At 39.0% G+C, this 21181-nt stretch overlaps 1 protein-coding gene across 1 annotated transcript in view; it reads right to left on the reverse strand.

Annotated features, from left to right (window-relative positions):
* Positions 1-377: 377 nt before the first annotated feature.
* LOC149224089 (Tryptophan/tyrosine permease) overlaps positions 378-21181 on the reverse strand; it is a 359744-nt gene continuing 338940 nt past the window's right edge. The window contains exons 10-13 of the mRNA XM_089388076.1: positions 1533-1683; positions 1339-1423; positions 863-994; positions 378-755 (exon numbers count right to left, since the gene is read on the reverse strand). Of these exons, the coding sequence (XP_089244202.1) occupies positions 577-755; positions 863-994; positions 1339-1423; positions 1533-1683 (547 nt within the window). The 3' untranslated portion in view covers positions 378-576. The remainder of the gene's footprint in view (positions 756-862; positions 995-1338; positions 1424-1532; positions 1684-21181) is intronic.

A 21181-nucleotide genomic window follows, 5' to 3' on the forward strand; every position in this document is an offset into this window, starting at 1 on the left:
TGCTCTTACATGCTCTTTAGCAATGCAATATTCACGTAGCTCATGCAAGCTAAGACAAGGGAGAACCTGCTACTAGAGTTCGAATTCCAATGGCAGAATCACATACATGGATCTATACTTCAAACTAAGAAAGACAAGGGAGAACCTGCTACTATAGGTCAAATTCCACTGGCAGGATCACATACATGGATCTAGACTGAAAATGGGAATTGGGGTTGGGATATATTATATTGTGTTAGATTGAATAGAATGTTGGGCTTTTCTCCATTTGTTATCCAACATACAATTGCTCTTGCATAATACTTCTTTAGAAATGGGAAAAATTGACAGTTAAAAGCGTGTTATTCAAAACGTTGCATTGCTAGAACTAACTAAAGAGTAGAAAATGGGGAAGAGTCAAAATACCTATAACCAATTAAATATTAACATTGTAGTTACTGGGTTACTGATTCAAAAATTCCAGTCCAACAATGAAATGTAAGTCTTTCTCTTCAAATACCCGTGCTCAACCACAATCCATAAGAATAGATTCTATGATTTTGTCATCTAACTAATAGAACTATCCTCAGAAGCTTATTATGGTAGAAAGTTTTCAAGAAACTCCGAAGCAATCACAAAACCAGCCGCACCCATCACAATACAAAGAGTGACTCTGCCCCCAGGAAGAATGGATGGAACTATAGGAGGTAAGCATCTTTCTGTATACCTCTCTGACCATGACATCGCAGCTGGCAAAATTCCAAACAACAACAGAACTGGCCAGAAACCACAGAAATCAATTTGACCACACATGCAGAATCAACAAAAATAGACTAAATAATATAGAATGCAAAGACATTTTTCATCAGAAAATGATGCATACCTCCATAAGTTCCTGCAAAATCTAAAGCCTTGAAGAAGATATCTGGGTTCAACAATGCCAAAACTAGAGGAGGAATAATGGTCAACAAGTAAGGAAGTGGCTGCTGCCTCCGTCCTGATGGTAGTTTCAACACTAGAAAACAAAATTCTTGTAAGATGCAACAATTTAGTTTTATTTTGACTGCAAAATGAAAGCATGTTAACCCCATTACATCGAGAAAGGAAGAGAAGTACAAACTAAATTTATAATGTGCACAAAATATACTTGTGCATGTTTCACATGTTTAATTTCAAGACATGCTTTAACTTTGGAAAAAATAAACGGATCAGAGAGTCTGTGTACGTGAGACTCTGCACAACAATAATGAATGCACGTGGCAGAAGAAATTATGAAACAGTGAAGGAGTATATAATAATAAAGCCATACAGTATTCATGTTCTTATATGAAAGCAATGAAGAGGTGTTAGATATCTTACAATCAGAAACAAAGTCGGCAAGGCCTAAAACAAATCCAATGTATGAGGTTCCTATTGCAAGGAAAGAGAACGTTTCCACGATTGGCTGTGTAAATGAAAGATAACAGAAGAAGAAAATGGAGTAAAAAACTGCTTTAGCTTGGCATGAATCTGAAAAGGCTTTAAATCTTGCAATATTTAGGGAAAGAACTTACTCCAACCATTCCACTAGAAGATTGTAATTGTAATAATGGATCTACCATATGGACTCCATTCACATTGAAATGTGAAATAGTACCAAGAATAACGGCATCCCAGACAAGGAACATAACCAAAGGGATTGCTGTGCCTACGACAATTGCAGTCCTGCAGCATCAAATTCACGATTGAAATGCGACAACACCAAATAAATTGTTGATTTAGGTCTACGAGAATATGGTACAACGTAGCTTGTTCTGTGCAACACTCATATTAGCTTAAAGATAATTTGATGACTCATTATTTCCTTTACCATGATATATATATAATTTAGAAACATTAGCCTGCGAATTAATGCATAACTATAAAGTCGAGCCATAGGATGCATTTGATCAAAAATAGCAGTAAATCTTCATAAATTGTCTAACTTTTCTAGTTGTTGCCATCTGATTCTCAACATAAACCACAAAGATAGGTATTTTATGAAATGCTGCTCTGAGATAGATACTGCCCACTACAGCGAAATTGAAGTTCATTATAGATTACATAGAAAACTGTAATTGCTACAAACAATATGATGCAGCTACAGGCTTCCTCTCATAGTGCACAATGAAAATAATGGAAGCAATAACACAAATATGTCATCCGTTGCACAATCAGATTTTTTTAAAAGAGTTTTTATTGAACTGCAAGCAATTCCACAGAAGCTTATTCCCTTGATAGAACTCACAAACACATTTCATATGTAATAGCAACAATATATTTCAGCTAATAGATTCTGGAGTTGACATCAATACAAGCACATGTTTGAATCCCTTGCATCCAACCATAAATTCTTACAACAAAAGTAACCTAGGGAAAAATCCCAACAACAATATACTGCAAAACTACAGAATCAAATTCCAAAACATTACCTCAGAACAACAACCAAACCTTGGCCAATACCAAGCAGACATCAATACATTAGAACAGACATACAACTGTCTTATGAACGTTTATCAGCGTATTCATGGGCATGATTAACTTACAATCCGCTTTCTTGGGCTGTCAGTGCTCCCTATGCTATCGAGTTATCAAAGCTGACAAGCCAAAATTCTGAGCTCTCCCTTCATCTATATGAAGTTCAAAACATATGTTTTATATTACGATGTGCAAAAGGCATGGCACACATGTTAAGCAAAAATAAATATTATTTTAATGGTGACTTGCTTCGGATTATTGGATCATACGCAACACATAGCTGCCTACTCCATGAAGCTATGGATCCTCCCTTCATAAGATAAGTCAACTGCTTTTCAAACATGAATTAAATATTAGATGTGGGTTGTCCTTGTTACCCACCAAAAATTGGGTAACCTGTAGGCAGAAATTCTTCTCTTTGGACAGCCAGCCAGCCAGCCGCCCTACATAGTCAAAACATAACATTATGCCAAGATCCTCCATTTCTTGTTCTAGTCAGATTTCTCTCCCATCGACATTTCCTTCTTGAAGGAAGGTGGGTAACCCATCGGGAGGTACTTTAACCATTTTTGCAATCATGTGCTTTCACTTAATGTTATGGGCATAATAATATGGATCGAGCAAACTGGATAATTGACTGATCTTGACTGTATTTTCACTCCCTCACTTCACCTGGGAGATTACTCTTTGACTCTAATCTAGTGGAACCTCCCCCGAGGCCTTAGGATTTTAGGAAGGGTACTACTAGGGAAGCACTAATTGAACTAGCGTGTCCAAGGTAATCCATACTTTCAACTTTCCATCCTTCCCTCTTTTCCATCTCCATTCTTCGGGTTCGTGGTCATTTGGATTGACACCCTTCATCTTGTAGAAAAAATATGGTAGCCATGGTCAGTGTTTTCATCTTGAAAAATAAATGGAAATTTGAATTTTTAAATTTGCCTCCAAATTTATTAGGTTGGTTGGGCCCCTAAGAGACATCCATTCGACCCCTACTTGAAGGCTATATAAAGGAGATCATTTCTCCTCATTTGGACACACCCACTTGGTCTCATGCATCTCTAATCAAGCGAAATTATAGGAGGGCCGAAATTTCAGGAACTTGGATTTTGACATACCACTTGACCATGATTTTGGTTATTGATTTGGCTATTATCTTGCAATCATTATTTTTGGATGTATTGATGAAATTTGGAACTCTCTCTCTCGCATAAAGAAAGAATTTTTTGGCTTTTCCCCTTGTGGGTTTTGCCCTAGCCATGAACCTAATTTATGTATCTCTTGTCTTATGGTTTCATGGTTATATTATACTGCTTTTTGCATGTTTTGATGGTATAATGTCTAAACTACAAAATCATATTGTTAAATGCTATATGAATGCTAATAATGATCTGTTGAAATTCTAATTGTGTTATTCTATTGTGCTTGTTACCCACCACCTGTGGGTAGTTCATATAGGAGAAACATTTTTTCCTAGATGGTCTTCAGTCGGTAGCCAGCAACCCCTTGCAACACCCAGATAGCTCAATGTGCCATTTTCTACGCCACCTGAGCCAGCGATGTGGTCCCTTGCCCATCTGTTTTGAATGTATGTATGAAAGTGGACCTCCTGACCCCAAAGGTATGGCTTTTCATTAGTATAGTTAAGTAATTTTCCTTTCTTGTCATGGGCACTTTTGGGTACAAATTGCTAGGGGGATTCAGTGAAAAGAGTGGGTTAGGCTTGTATTCTTGTCTCCACTTCCCGATTTCGTGTTTACCCTTGTATCCTAGTCTCGTGGGATCTCCTATACTGACGATTTGGCTTTTGGGTTGGCACTACATGGGAAATCTCGATTTTGGTTGTGTGGTCCCGCTTCCCGATACCACCTACATCACTTTCGTTCCACTCATTTTAGCCCTACTACCCACCACTTGTGGGTAGTGTGTATGGAAGAAAAATTTTCTCCTAGATGGTCCTCAGCCACCAGATAGCTCGATGTGCCATTTTCTCTGCCATCTGAGCCGGTCATGTGGTCCCTCAACCACTTGTCATGAATGTATGTTTAAAGGTGGGCCTTCCGACCCCAAATGTAGTATACCTAAGGGGAATAATATGGGGTACAAAGGGAGGTACCCAAGGGAATAATGTAATAATGGGATGGGCCATAGTAATAAATAAGGTGGTTAACCCGTATCATATAAGGGACCACAAGTAGTTAGCAATAATGTAATAAGCCCGTGGTATTAGATAGATGGTATTGAGGGAACCATGGTAATGACCCATGGTATTGTATGTATGAGGCCTATATAGAGGCTAGAGACTCCCCATTGGGGGATGTCAAGGACTATTGTATGAACAAGCATATGGCTTGTGCAGTGTTCTCCTTCCTTAAGGAGTGAATGTATGGTGTTGCCCTACCTTAAGGGTTTGATCAATAAAGAAGCAATTCTATCTATTTCTATCTTATTATTTCTGGGTATCTCATATATTTTTCAGATCAGTTATATAACAAGTGGTATCAGAGCCATAACAAGTGGTATGGCTTTTCATTGGTATAGTTGAGTAATTTTCCTTACTTGTCATGGGCACTTTGGGACATAGATTAGTGGGGTGATTTGGTGAAAAGAGTGGGTTAGGCTTATATTCTTGTCTCCATTGCCCGATTTCATGGTTACCCTTGCATCCTAGTCCCGTGAGGTCTCCTTTACTGACCATGTGGCTTTTGGGTTGGCACTACACAGGAAATCTCGATTTTGGTTGCATGGTCCCGCTTCCGATACCACCTACATCACTCCCTTTCCACTCATTCTACCCCCATTCATCTATTTTCCCATTCAGGTCCACACGTGTCCACTGGGTCCACATAGGGTTAGCCTCCTCCTTCCCTTGTCCACACCTTGGGTCGGGCCTGGAACGATGCCTAGAGGTGACGCAAAACAAAAGAAAAGAAAAAGCATAATTGGCCACATTCAACAGCAAATTGTACCACAAAATGCAAAATATGGCCAAGACAAACACATTTAGCACGTGGGCAAAATCTAATACATGAGCTCTACCCCCTTCCATGGCCATCACCCTAGTTCCTATAGGCCCTAGATGAGCCTCCTCTATCATTCAAGAACCCATGATTATCCCAACCCCTGGTCGGCGATGAACTGCCCCACCTTAAAAAGGGTATCCTCCACCATACTTTAGACACATGCTCTCATTCCCTTAAGCCCTGAGCAATTATGAAGAAAAAAACAATAAAAGGAAAAAGGCATACGAATAAGGGTGGAAAAACAAAGGTCAGAGTAACTCATGTACCACGATTTTCTCCCTCTTACACTCATAAACCCAGGTGTGGGCTTCCCTTATTATAGCTACCCATGCACCTTGACATGTGGTTTGGATGATTCCCTTGATCCCCACTCCATTCCATTATTATATCACTTGCCACCTACCTCTTAAAGGATGTACCATGGACATGCCACCTCCTTTAGAGGTTGAAACCACCTAATAGGGTCCTTGGTTAACCCCCTATTTGTGAAAATTTCTCACTCGAAATTCTACAGCAGCAATTGATTTATTTCACCTACCTATTCTTCACAATAAGTTATTTACAAAATCCCTTCAGCAATTACTAAAATAAATTCTACTGCAGTTATCACATAATTATACAGAGAAAATACATACACAAGAACCAATCACATCAACACAGTTCTTTTTGGACAATTGTCCCCAGAAAAACCCAATGTGGGAAAATCGATGTCGCAGGTGAGGGTTTTATTAATCTTCAACAACAATCACTTTTACAAGGAATGATTTTACCTATGTTGCCAGGAAACGTGGGTGCGGGGACAGGGACGGGGACGTGGATGGCATTTTTGGAAACAGGGTGCGTGGGTTCGTCGGGTAATATAATAATATTAAATTTTAATAATTATATTTTATAAATTATAAATTTATAATTAATAATATATATTAAATTTGAATTTGTATATTTTTTCAACTTTAAACAAGAAAACTTTAATGATAATCATTTAAGCATGTTTAGTCTCTCCCATATAAAAACACAATTTTTTCATAGGAGATTCTTCTCAACCTGATAGTGGTCTAGACTTTTCTTGATGTCTAATCATCCACCTGCCCCATGCATGGTGTGCTCTGTGGTAAAGCAATCCCAAAAAGTTAAAACAGTGGTAGCCTTACCCTTCCACAAAACACGCTTATTCTTTTAGGCATATTTTCCTAGTTTTAATCTTAACATGATGTTATCAGAATGCTGTGAGAAATTGGCAGATTTTGATACTTAATTTAGCCATTTTCCAAAATAGCCCTTCGCCATTTAATAGAATCAGCTGATTACAGCTTATGGTTGGTCTCAATCCTACTTTCTATTTGACCGAAAATGTCTGAACCTGTATGTGTGAATTTACAGTTTATAATTTGATGGTTATTAACTTATTTGGCTCGGGAATGAATGTTTCATTAATTCATTCCAAATTGATTTACAAGAATCTGCAGGCTCAAATTACAAAGTAAGAGGTCTCTTTTCCAGTTCCGGTTTCGATGCCATATAATATTAAAGGCATTGAAGATCCACAAATACAGGAGATTCATAATTTACATTGAGACTCTAACAAACCTTGGGCATAAGTTTTGAAATTGTTTTTATAAATTTGTAGCATAAGACTAATGGAGACACTGATCATAAGAGTCTCCTGCGGTAGCAAGGGACTCATGAATGTGCAAACAGCTACCCTTTTTTTTCCAACTATGGTCATCACCTTATTAAATATTTCCACAAAGCTACAGCCAATATGATATGATATTCTGCTTCTGGGATTGTACACCCATAATGTTCCTTTTATAATATTGAGATATCATAATCATATATGATTTCAGAATACTGTGTCACTCATAAGTTTTGAAAAACTTATCACTATTGATAAATTTTTACAATGATTCATTACCCTTGAGCAGCACGTCAAGCCCACAGAGCAATGCTAAGGCATGTGAACAAAGACAGTCTTTGGAAACTGTAATCTTTGGAAATGATGGCAGAAAATTTCCTTGAGAAACATTCAGAAGACCTTACAACCATCTCTGAATGACAATCCAGACCAATGACCATCAATGACTCCAAAAATGATATCATTCGTTTATGGCATATATTCTATATTCTATGGCATATCATTCGTTTATGGCATATCATTTTTTAGATTTCAATAAAAAAAAAATTATTTGAAAATTAAATTTTTAATAGAGTTTTTCATGAAGAACCCAAAGAACCCGAAGAATCCAAAGAACCCAACTCGAAGAACCCGAAGAACCCAAGAACCCAAGCACACGAAGAACCCGAAGAACTCAAAGAACCCAAGAACCCAAGAACCCGTTAAAGTAAAAGAACCCAAATTTTTTTTTTGAAGAACCCGGTTCTTCTGGGTTCGTCTGGGAAGAACCCGTACCCGAATCCAGTACTTGGGTGCGGGAACCCGGGACGGGTTCGAGAACCCCACCCCCGGGTGCGGGTACCCGTGCAACACAGGATTTTACAAAGAACCTGAGAGACAACACCTGAGACTTTCCCTTGGAAACTTTCTAACACCTTGGAGACCCTTCTCCCACTTCTGCATCACTCAGTGTGGCTCTAAGTGGCTCTGCATCCCTCTGTGTCACCCTGTGTGAGGGATGTGTCCCTCTGTGTGAGGGCTGCATCTCTCTCATCGCTCTCTCAAAGTCCCTGTGTCATCCCCTCCTCAATCACTGACTACTACTGATGCCCTCCTCTTCCTCCACCCTGCAACTCTCCCTCTGAAATCGATCTCCTCTTAGAGAATCAATTTTCCTTGGGATACTGAGTATCCGTTGGTGTGTCTCCAAATGATCCTCAAGTCTTTTCTTATACTTTTCCTATTGATGAATCAACGACCGAGATTAAGTCTCTAATCGACGGCTAAAGACTAAAACAGACTTGATCCTCATCTCTTAGAAGCTTCTCACCCTTATCTTTATTAATACCCATTAATATTTTAATTTTCCTAAGTTTAGACTTGGAACCCATTAAAAATATTAATTGTTTTAATAACTCCTCATCCAGGTGTAATTTCTACAAACGATTTTCGGGTCTTGGAGATCTCATGTGCCTTAGCCTCTCCACCAAATTTCAAGGCTAGATCACATCCAATGCTACCCAAAATCAACACTCCCTCTTAGCGAGTGATGTGCTATAACAATGCTTTACCATAGAAGCATCACACTGATCTTCCGCATCGGTCCTATGTGTTCATGCTTGGCCTGCTGCCTCACATCCACTGCATTGTTGCTTCCTGTATTGCTGCCCATGACACTGCCACTGCCACTGCTACATCTGTAATGCAACTCCCTCTCAAAATGTTGCATCATGCTGCCCATAGCACTGCCACTGCTAACTGCTGTTGAAAATAGCAACAAGAAATGATAAAAATAGAATCCAGAATATTCCAATTTTAATTTGTCCTTGAATTAAAATTGTGAATTAAAATCGAATTTAGTCTCACCAGCTACTTAGAAATAATTAATTAATTCATTATGGATTAATTAGTTGGAAAAATTCAAGTTAGAAGTCTTTCTGAAGTCATGCAAGAATTATCCCTTGAATTAAGGAGATTATCCCTTAATTAAGGAGATAAGGATGAGTTGTATTTGAGTTGTAATTAGTTAGCTCAGTTAACTGAGTTAAGTCTAGTTAAATTACTTCCAAACAATTTGAGGAACTAATTGTGAGTTCAGTCAGTTAATGCATGCATGCATCAAACTAGTATACTCTAGATAACTGAAGATTCTCTCATAAATAACTCATGCATGTCAATTCAGACAAAGACCCAATTGAGATTAAAGACAGGGACATTGTATTATCAGTTGCATGAGTTTTCCTATAAAGGGAACTCATCCACGCATAAGGAATAAGGTTCCTTGAGGGTTGCGCAGTTTTGACAATCTGTTGGAGCAGTGTGTGAGATCAGTGTTACACTGGGTAACTGCTGGATCACCCAGGGAAAACTGCGCAAGGAAATAGGAGCTTAGAGGGCAGAGGAGAAGGCTTGTGAGAAGCTTTGATTGCCTGTGAGCATCCAGGAGGATTGTACTGAGAACTAAGGCTTGGTGTAATTCTTATGTATTTCCACCTTGTATGATAATACAGATAGCGGGGTTTTTAGCTGAGGCTTTACCCAGAGTATTCTTTTGTGTTTCATGTGTATTGATTCTTCTTCTCTGTTATATGTGTTCTGTTTGATCTTTCTCAAATCGATTAAGCTTCCGCAATTTTGATAGTAGAAGTAGATTATAGTATTTTTCTTTGGTATATTGCATTATCGAGTTAATCTATAGTCAGATTTTCTACATAGATCTCAGAGGTAGATTTGTAGAGAATTTGCAGAAAATTCTACATGGTATCAAAGCGAGATTTGTAGAGAATTTGCAGAATTTCTACATGGTATCGGAGCCAAGTTTATCGGAGCTGTGAACAGTATATTGAGAAGAGAATTCGAAGTTTGAAGTTCAGGGTTGCAGGTGCAAATCGAATTCATCTCATACTTCAGGTTGGTCAATGGCGTTTTATGGCTTAAGACTCGAGTATGCCTTGGATGGCAGCTCGAATTACATAGCATGGAAAGATCGCATGGAGGCTGTATTAGAAGACAACGGCTTGAAGGATTTCATTGATCGAGAAATCCCAAAGCCAGCTTCAACTAATGCACAAGAGTTGGCTGAATGGAAGAAGTGTGTGGCGAGGGCGAGACAGATCATTCTTGAGGGAGTTCGATACCATATTGTCTTGAGTCTCCATGGGAAGGACACTCCATATTCAATGTGGAAGACATTGAAGGACCTCTACCAGAACAGTAGCGACCAGAGGAAATTGGCGCTCAAGGACAAGCTTCGAAGAATCAAGATGGAGAACAGTGATACTATTTCCACATATCTGAACAAGCTCACCACCTGTAGAGATGAGCTTGGAAGTGTGGGAATAACTACTGCCGATGATGATATGGTGAGCCTTGCTCTCCTTGGTCTTCCAAAGAGCTGGCATAGCTACCAGGACTCTATGAATGGAAGGGAGAAACTGCCGGATTGGGAACGACTGTGGTCGGATCTCATGCAGGAGGAGCACACGAGATGGTTCTTCATCCAAGGATGATGAAGAAAATCTGGCCTTAGCGAGTAAGGCAAGGAAAGGGAAGGAGAAGGATTCTCATCCCAAATCGAATTCTTCTCATGGAGGGAAGAAGGCTGACAAATCTAAAGTGAGATGTAATTGTCACAAGATGGGTATGATGAAGAAAATCTGGCCTTCGCGAGTAAGGCAAGGAAAGGGAAGGAGAAGGATTCTCATCCCAAATCGAATTCTTCTCATGGAGGGAAGAAGGGTGACAAATCTAAAGTGAGATGCTTTAATTGTCACGAGATGGGTCATTATGCGACTAATTGCCCATCGAAGAAGTCCAAGAAGGGATACTCGGAAGGTGAGGCATTAGCCTCTCAGTTCGAGATGGACTTCACCCTCATCGCATGCATGGTGTCATCAATGATGGGTTGTGGTTGGTTTCTTGACAGTGGAACCTCATTCCACATGATCGGCGATAAAAGTTTATTCAGTACCATGGAGGAGAAAGACCTCAAGATACTCATAGAGATGGACGACGAAAGGTTTAGAGTTTCAGGAGTGGGCACGGTTGCTTTTCAGAGGGAGTATGGAGCTCTTATCACCTTAACAGATGTGAAGTATGTGCCTGGACTGAAGAAGAACTTGGTATCGATCGCGATGTTGGAGGACAAAGGCTACAATATTGTCTTCAGTAAAGGAAAGGCGTTCCTTAGACACATCACCACGAGACAGGTGAAACAGGTCGGTTCATGAGTTAAGAACCTGTATGCTCTTGAGGTTCAAGATGCATGCAAAGCCTTGAGGAGCAAGGCAAATGTTAGACTTGGTGTTTAAGAGGGAGAGTAAATTACCTATCAACATGCAGTCTCAGAAGAAGTCCCAGACAATTGTGGAGCAGTCACAATTGGAGAAGTGGGCAGAGGGATCACATGCAACCATACCTCCAGGTGTGAGGTGGGGCGATGTGAAGTGATAGTCCCAAGAACTGAAATTGGGCAAGGTCCATTGAGAGGTTTTATCTCATGGATCGTACCTTGCTACGAGAGCCCAAACTACATAGTAGCGGGAGGAATTAGTGGGATTGATGCAGTCAAAGATCAAAGTGACAGAGGCTAGAGCAGTCAGATACTAAAGAGCGCAAAGAAGGATTGACAATAGTGTAGAAAGGCAGAGTCAGTAGAAGCGCAAAGTTTTCAATTGACAGAGGCAATAGCAGTGAGAGACTTTGATGACAGATGCATCACACTGATTCAGGTTGGATGTTTTTTTGTTTTTGGAGTCGCTGGAGCTACAACACTCAAGAGAAGTGTTGCATGCAGAACATTCCAAAGGTTCAGGATCGAATTCCTTTCTTGTTGAGAGGGAGTGTTGAAAATAGCAACAAGAAATGATAAAAATAGAATCTAGAATATTCCAATTTTAATTTGTCCTTGAATTAAAATTGTGAATTAAAATCGAATTTAGTCTCACCAGCTACTTGGAAATAATTAATTAACTCATTATGGATTAATTAGTTGGAGATATTCAAGTTAGAAGTCTTTTTGATGTCATGCAAGAGTTATCCCTTGAATTAAGGAGATTATCCCTTAATTAAGAAGATAAGGATGAGTTGTATTTGAGTTGTAATTAGTTAGCTCAGTTAACTGAGTTAAGTCTAGTTAAATTACTTCCAAACAGTTTGGGGAACTAATTGTGAGTTCAGTAAGTTAATGCATGCATGCATCAACCTAGTGTACTCTAGATAACTAAAGATTCTCTCATAAATAACTCATGCATGTCAGTTCAGACAAAGACCCAGTTGAGATTAAAGACATGGACATTGTACTATCAGTTGCATGAGTTTCCCTATAAAGGAAACTCATCCATGCAGAAGGAATAAGGTTCCTTGAGGATTATGCAGTTCTGACAGTGTGTTGGAGCAGTGTGTGAGATCAGTGTTACACTGAGTAATTGCTGGATCACCGAGGGAAAACTGCGCAAGGAAATAAGAGCTTGGAGGGCAAAGGAGAAGGCTTGTGAAAAGCTTTGATTGCCTATGAGCATCCAGGGGGATTGTACTGAGAGTTGACTAGCTGTAAGAGCTAAGGCTTGGTGTAATTCTTATGTATTTCCACCTTGTATGATAATACAGATAGCGGGGATTTTAGCTGAAGCTTTCTCCAAAGTATTCTTCTGTGTTTCATGTGTATTGATTGATATTGCTCAAATCTATTAAGCTTCCGCAAGTTTGATTGTAGAAGTAGATTAAAGTATTTTGCTTTAGTTATATTGCATTATCAGGTTAATCTACAGTCAGATTTTCTACAACGGTTTCAGAGGGAGATTTGTAAAGAATTTGCAGAATTCCTACAACTATTGCACTGCAACTCTCGATACCTATCCATTTCTGCTACTGAAATGGATTCTTCACCATCCCCATCTTCTCCCTGAAATAAACAAACTTTGTTCTTCCTAGAGCATTGGTAAGGATGTCTTCCACCTGTTCTCCTATAGGAGTGTACCTCAAGTGTACAACCCCTCGTTGGACACAGTCCATGACAAAGTGACACCTGATATCAATGTGCTTCGATCGATCATGAAATACTGGATTTTCAGAGAGCTTGATGCAGCTCTGATTATCACACAAAATCCTAGTCGCTTCCATCCTTCTCCTGAATAGATTCACAAGCAATTTTCTAAGCCATATGGATTCGCACGAAGTTGTGCTAGCTGCCATATATTCTGCTTTAGCTGAGCTCAGAGCCACGAATTTCTGTTTTCTACTACACCAGGAGGTCATTCTTGATCCAATGTTAAAACAGTACCCAGTTGCACATTAGTTGCTCGAAGCCGCTCTCCTGCTTCGATTTGAACGACTACAATACCTCTTCCTATGGGGGTACACTTTGCCTTATTTCCCATGGTGATCTGAAAATTCATCCTTTCTTCCTGATAATCCAAAAAACATTATCGAAATCCTGACATATGCTAGGAAGCTCCACTATCCATATACCAAACCTCAGAGGAGGCAGAGCTTGCTAAGCAAGCGACTTCTTCTTCCAATCTGGAAGCTAACATAGAATAATTGTGATCCATGTCCCTTGTGCTTTCTTCTGGAAATCTGTGTGAGTCCCTTTGAGTTGATGCCTCTGCATCATGCTCTTGACCCATAGCTGATTCTTCTCTCCTATTGCCGAATCTCTGCTCTGATACCATGTGAAAATTTCTAACCCAAAATTCTACTGCAACAACTGATTTATTTCACCTACTTATTCTTCACAATAAGTTATTTACAAAATCCCTTCAGCAAATATTAAAATAAATTCTACTACAGTTATCACATAATTATACAGAGAAAATACATACACAAGAACCAATCACATCAACACAATTGTTTTTGGACAATTGTCCCCGAAAAAACCCAATGTGGGAAAACCGGTGCAACAAATGAGGGTTTTATTAATCTTCAGCAACAATCGCTTTTACAAGGAATGATTTTACAGAGAACCTTAGACAAAACACCTGAGACTTTCCCTTGGAAACTTTTTGATACCTTGGAGCCCCTTCTCCCACTTCTGCGTCACTTTTGCGTCACTCTACGTGGCTCTAAGTGGCTTTGCGTACCTCTGCGTCAGCCTGTGTGAGGGTTGTGTCTCCCCTAGACTGCGTCTCCCTCTGCGCTGTCTCCCAAAGTCCCTGCATCACCACCTCTTCAGTCATTCACTGTTGTTGATGCTCTCCTCTTCCTCCACCCTACAACTCTCCCTCTGAAATCGATCTCCTTCTCTTTGAGAATCGATTTTCCTTGGGATACTAAGTATCCGTTGGTGTGTCTCCAAATGATCCTCAAGTCTTCCTTATACTTTTGCTGATGATGAATCAACAGTTGAGATTAAGTCTCTAATCAACGACTAAGATTAAAACAGACTTGATCCTCGTCTCTTAGAATCTTCTAACCCTTATCTGTATTAATATCCATTAATAATTTAATTTTCCTAAGTTTAGACTTAGGAACCCATTAAAAATATTAATTATTTTAATAATTCCTGATCCGGGTGGAATTTCTCCAAACAATTTTTGGGTCTTGGAGATCTCATGTGCCTTAACCTCTCCGCCAAATTTCAAGGCTAGAGCACATCCGATGCTACCCAAAATCAACACTATTGATCTTGGAGACACTTATACATGCCAAAGCCCATTATGGAAGGGCATGCCACCATGAAGTGCCCCACTGGTTCCATGACTTGTAAACTATTTTACTTGATTATTCTAATGATTTGTTGTCTGCGAGGGCAAGGGGACGCATTGGATCTTATGTAGGATTGCAGGTGGATTGCCATTTGGGGCTTGGTCTCCCTATACGGGTACCTAGCCCTCCAGAGGGCCATATTGGCACTTGTAGGGTGAACGTTGAGAGCCATAGGCCTCGACCATAACCGATATTACTTCATGGATCCCCAACAGCATTCGTTGATTGCTCCTATTCCACGTTTTGGACAAGGATGATGCACCTGTTTCACCATGCCCAATTGGCTCCACAAATGCACCATACACTTGGCAGATGTTTCAGGGTCCAGAGGATTGTTCCCTGCTCCAGAAGCAGGGCTTATGTCATCATTTCAGCCCTTACAGATGGTCTATAGGCACTTCCAATCCATTTGGAGACCCATTAGAATGACCCTGTGCCCCCACACACACTTGGAAGCACCACGGGTTTTTGCTTGGAAAACAAGGGGCCAACCCCTTCTCCACTATGTTGGGAGACAATTTCTACATTATGGCACCCTTTTGGACTTCATTAGGCCTCCTCAGAGGCCCAACGACTCATTCAGTTAATCATTCGACCCTCTTGAGAGGCTTACTCATGTATTATTGAGCTATTTGGTGAGCTTGTCACCAAAAGTTGTTTGTTATTATGCACATTATTTTATTCTAGGGGCTAAATTAGGCCTGATTAGCTAAATCAAATTCATTAGGGAGTGTATAAATCGATGATGAGTTGACTCATTCTCTCATCATCACTTGGACTGATCATTCTCTCTTAAGATATTTTCGCTATTCTTTTTGGAGGACGAAATTGGATGGATGGATGAATTTTGATGTTTGGATATCTTCATTTTTGCCTTGGAGCTTCTATACTGGCTGTTGACCACTACTGGTCAACTACCCATGCAGTACACCCCCCTTTTCTTTGCAAAAAGGGGCAGCACCTGATCAGCGTTTCCGTGCCATCCTGCAGTCATCAGCAGCTTGATCATTTTGATTGTAAACCCAGTCTGCATGTATGAATTGTAAATAATCTTAGCAGACATGAGTCGTGTATGTGTATTGCCTGGGTGGACCTAACTTTCTAGTGGTAATCTATGTCCCGGAAGGTTTTTCGTCTCACCGATCCATGGATCGGCAGAGTTTTCCTTCAAACCTGACCCCAAAGCCGGGATGGATTTTGTCATTAGAACTTTAGGAGAATCCTAGTGTGTTGATCTGCTAGATTATAGTTGTGTCGCAGAACTGGGTGTTTTGTGAGGTTCTGTATTAAGTGGGTTTGTCCCCTTGAGATGTAAATTGTAAAAAGTCATCATGAAATGTGTCTTGAGGGTTGAAAATGTTTTAAATCCCCTCGTGAGTCCTAAGTCCTAGGTCCTAGGTGATGATTCCGAAGGCTTAGTTCGATGATCCATTTAAAAAATGAAATAAAATAATAAAATAAATAAAAATTAAGAAATTTAAAAATTTTAAAAATGAAATAAATAAAAAATAATAAAAAATTTAAAAATTTAAAAAATGAAATAAATAAAAATATAATAAAAAATTAAAAAAATAAAGCAAAAACCCTAACTAATAAAATAATAATATTTTAAGTGAATAAATCGACGGATGAGATCAAGAGATGTCTTGATCCTCATCAACGGTCGAGATCATTTCTACATGGATCATTCGAACTAGCCGTTGGGATCATTTCCTTTATATAGGGTCTTAGGTGGTCATTTCAGAAAAATTCGATCTGTGGGTCTGATACTGAGGAAGCTCTCTTGTAAGTCTGTTTCTGGTTAATAAAAGAAGACTTTGGGGTCCATATCTTGCTGGTGTTACTCTCTTAAAATGCTGTGAGATTGTTTCATTTTCTGCATATGTTATTTTCAGCCGTTAATAATAGCCTTTTGTAGAGTATTGTGAGCATAGGTATCTTGTTCACTTGCTGGGGTTTGGGTGCTGTTAGGGTTTCTGAAGTAATGGCAGGTATCTCCATTACTTCCTGAGATCTAGCAGCATTTTTGCCCTCTTTATTGACAGTTGTTTTGAGCTGTGCAGAAAACATCATTGAAGGAAATTTTGTGGGCGTTCGGGGAAGTTCTCGGCTGAACCAGCCAACTCCCGCAAGCATTTTGTGTTGAGCCCAGTTGGATTTGATCCTGGGTCTATCATTCGGTTTATTTTTTTTTTTAAATTTGCATGAGAGATTTTCTGAAGTTCTTCACAGTGAAAATCTGAGAATCTTTATTTCTTTAAAATATTTATGTGCCTATTGCTGAAATCTGGCTGTTAAGGGGCCAAATCTGTACATTAAATTAGCTGATCTAGATGTTTCAAATTTTTCTGATCTAGGATTTCAAGTTTTTGCTTTATACAGTTTTCATTAGGGTTTTGTTTTCGTGTACAGGGTTTTCATCAAGATCAGATTTTCAGGAGTTCGCGGCTGCCCAGATTACAGCAATCCTGTGCTTACACTCGTGGCCATCTTTCAACTGTTTCTCTTCCCACCATTGTACTTGCATTTTCATTCATTCAGTAAACAAGGATCAAAATTCGGCTCTATTTACATTCAAAATAAAAACGCAGTAAAATATTGCTTGCTGGCCGGTGAAGAAAAGGGTTTCAGGCTCTGGTTATTAAAGCTGTGTATGCCCACACACAGAGAGCAGAAGTTTCTAAACGATACAGCATGTGAAAACACGCATGTTGGCCATCAAAAGGAAAATACCCACGCATATTTTTTAATCACTGTCGACTGATCTCCTGACCGCAGTCTATCAAGCGATCGAGAAGGGCGTGACTGCATACCCTGGATCGGCCCGCAGGCCTGTCGAACGTCCCACAGACATTTGATACACATGCTAATTTTTTTTTTATGGGCCAAGTGATTGACGAGTTCTGAAACGTGCGTTGAAATTTTCTTATCAAGCGCCAGGATCAGCGTGAGGTGAAAGCACGCATTTTTGGCATGATGTTCATCTAAGCCGTCGCAGCAGGTCCCTTTGAAAACGACGCTCAGTTCAGTCACAATTGCTCAGCATCCCGCGCGGGCATTAGAAACATTGACCGAAACTCTTTCAGGATTAAACACCTCTCTCCGTCAAGCACCAGGTAAGATTCGAAGCGGTTTTAATCTAATCGCTCCACTCACGTTTTCGGCATGCTCACGCTCAGGTAAATCACCCCGCCGTCTGAACACTGGAAGCTGCAATTGTTATCATCCACCGTCGAGAAGGAAATCGAATCTGCTCTTGCGTATGGTAAGTTATCCGCCAGGTAATTCCTCTGCCAAATCTGTGTATATTTCATTCTCAGCGTGATTATCCGTCTTGGATTGCTGCGTTTCTTCTTTTTTTTTACCATTTTAGACTTTGACATTCTGATATTACGTGATACGTAGGTTTTTAGTCTAGCATTTAGTTATAGTTTTCGATTTTCATTTTTTGTGTTTTAAATAGGTTCGATTTTTTTTGTTAGGGCTTTTCTTATTTAATAGTAAAGTTTTTTTTTTTTTGATTATGTATTAAAATTGTTATGTTCTTTAATTAGATTTTCATTTTGGATTTTATTACAAAGTTTTGTTTTCAAAATATGAAAAATAAAAAATAAAAAGATCCATTTTTAGGGCTTTTCAATTTTTTTAGGTTTTGTTTAAAATTTATAAATAAAGGATTTTTAGGGTCTTAGCTTTAGATGTTAGATTTTAAATTTTGCTTAGTTTAGATTTTTAGCTTTAATATTTTAATAATAAAAAAAAATAAAAAATAAAAAATAAAAAAAATAATAATAATAATCATTGTTTAGACTAGATTATAATTAGATTTAGGTTTTAGGATTTATTTTATTTAAAGTTTAATTTTAGTTTTAATTTTATATAAAAAAAAAAAAAAATTTAAAAAAAATTTTGCGGGAAATTTTCTTTGTCAGATCCAGTCATTTTCGGGAATTATTATCTTTCATGCTGAGATCTAAAATTTTCAAGTCGAGATGCGAATATTGATATCTGGTTAATGATTTATGATTCGTGGTGGTTTAAAGCATTCATTTTTTCGGTTGCTGGATATCGTTTTGGTCATTCTAAGAGAATTGTGATTTAGCTGATGATATATGATTGTTGTTCATGGTTCATGTTTCTATATCATTTAACAAGTAATCGTTTTTACAACAATCTCTTAAGGCACTGGTCTGCTAAATTAATCAAATTCATCGAGTGCTTTTTTATCGTGTCTCGTGTCTCCCAACCAACTGGTCTACAGTTGGTCTCATCATCTCACAGGGACTACCCCCCTTAGCCGCGGGAGACAGGCTTAAGCGGAGAGACCGGGGATCAGAGTGACAGCCCCCGGTCTGAGCGTTGTCGTGCCAATCCGCGCGACAACATTTTTTGGCGCCGTTGCCGGGGATAGAGTTTTTCTGTCCTTGGTGTTTCAACATCTTTTCATCATTCATCGTTCATCTGTCTATCATTCGTTTGAGCCGGCAACGCCAACATTTTTTGGCGCCGTTGCCGGGGAAATTGTTTTCTCGGCGTTTCAACGACAATCATTTTTCTCATTTCTTATCTTTTCATCTGGCCCGGCAACGCCAACATTTTTTGGCGCCGTTGTCGGGGACAGAGTTTTTCTGTTCCTGGAGTTTCATCGACATTCACCTTCTCATCTCTCATCTCTCAGTTGAGCTGGCAAATTCAATATTTTTGGCATCTTTTCATCCCATATCAGCAACATCTCTTGGGTTTGTTTCTTGTTTGGGTGGCGACTCCATTTTCTCATTTTTCCCAGACAAGAAGCCTCCTGCATATCTGTTTGTTGATTACTTCTTGGATCTTAGAATCAGATTTATTGTTCAAGTGGCGACTCCACTTCTTTCATCTCTTGATTTTCTTGAGCAGAGATCTAGTTCTATCATTCATCTAATCCCTTATCATTCATCATGGATTATTCATTTAAGCCATGTCGTTTTACTGAACGTCTCCATGATTTTCCGGAAGATGCCATTCCTAAGTTACCTATTTTCTCGGGTGGTGATCCAATCGCTGTTAGAAGGCATCTAGTCTTGTTTACTCGCATCATGATCATATACTGTAGATCCCCTCAGTTTAATCATGAAGATATCAAAATGCGCCTATTTGTCCTTTCTTTAGAAGATGATGCTTTGAATTGGTTTAACAATTTTCCAAAGGAATCTTTCACTTCTTTAGAAGACATTGTCGATGCTTTTAAAAATAGATATGGTTATCCAAACAGCTTGCCTTCTGCCTCTAAAATTGTGCAACAGAATGAAAGTAATTTGATAAGCGGTCCAGCTGAAAGATCCCAAGACGATTCATCATGTCAGAATGTGTCATCCACCGGAAATATTGCAGATCAAGTTCATGATAGTGAAAAATCAGGGACAAATGACAATGAAAGGGAAGAGCAAAAACAAATTTTACGAGATCTAATGATGCTGGTAAGAAATATGGAAATCAATCAAACTAATTATGTCAATGATGTGAAAACTTTATGCACCCACCTGGAAAAACGTAATAGGGAGATTGAGGTCACGCAAAATCAGCATGCTAAAGAAATTGAGGCCATGAAAACTAAATATGAAACAGAAATTGGAAACATGCATAGCAAGATGTCAGTCTTAGAGGAAAATATGGTGACCATGAAAGCTGATCATGATAAGGAAATTGACTCTATGCAAAACAAGTTATTAACTATGGATGAGGAAATGACTATCATGACGTTCAATCATAATAATCAGTTGGCTGACATGCAAGCGAATCATAAAGAAGAAATAAATTTCATGCAGCATTACTTGATGGACATAAAGGAAAAGAACAATAAAATGATAAAAGACATGGAAAAACACCATGTCAGACAAATCGGTGATATAAAGGTTGAACACTCTAGACAGATGGATGCCATTAGAATACAGGTTCAAAGGTTTCAACAATTGGAAGATGAAAGAAACCAGGTGACATCACTAGATCTGGAGCCTTCTCATGTGCTGCAACAGGCTCCATCTTATTATGAGGAGGTTATTGATTCGATTGAAAGATGGTTAATTGAAGGTGATCCGAATAGACTTAAGAATGATAAAGATCAGATGCGGGCTAAAGAAAGACATATCACGCATACTTCATATGATAGTTTTGAAACAGAAAGTTCCAGGTCATCAGTAATTCAACCTGCCAGGAAGAAAAAACGTAAGAGAAAGAAAATAAGAAGAAGATTTGATGCATCAGACGGCCGTGAGAAGCTTGATTTTCGGATAGGAAAGAGTCCTACCATATGCAAAATTGGACATGGCACATCCGACAAGCAGCCGACAGATTTGCCTGAAAGCAGGCAAATGCTTAGTATGCACTT

This window comes from Pinus tabuliformis, chromosome Q (assembly GCF_031772625.1).
Source record: "Pinus tabuliformis cultivar Carrire ecotype Pingquan chromosome Q, CPIR1, whole genome shotgun sequence".
Lineage (NCBI taxonomy): Eukaryota > Viridiplantae > Streptophyta > Pinopsida > Pinales > Pinaceae > Pinus > Pinus tabuliformis.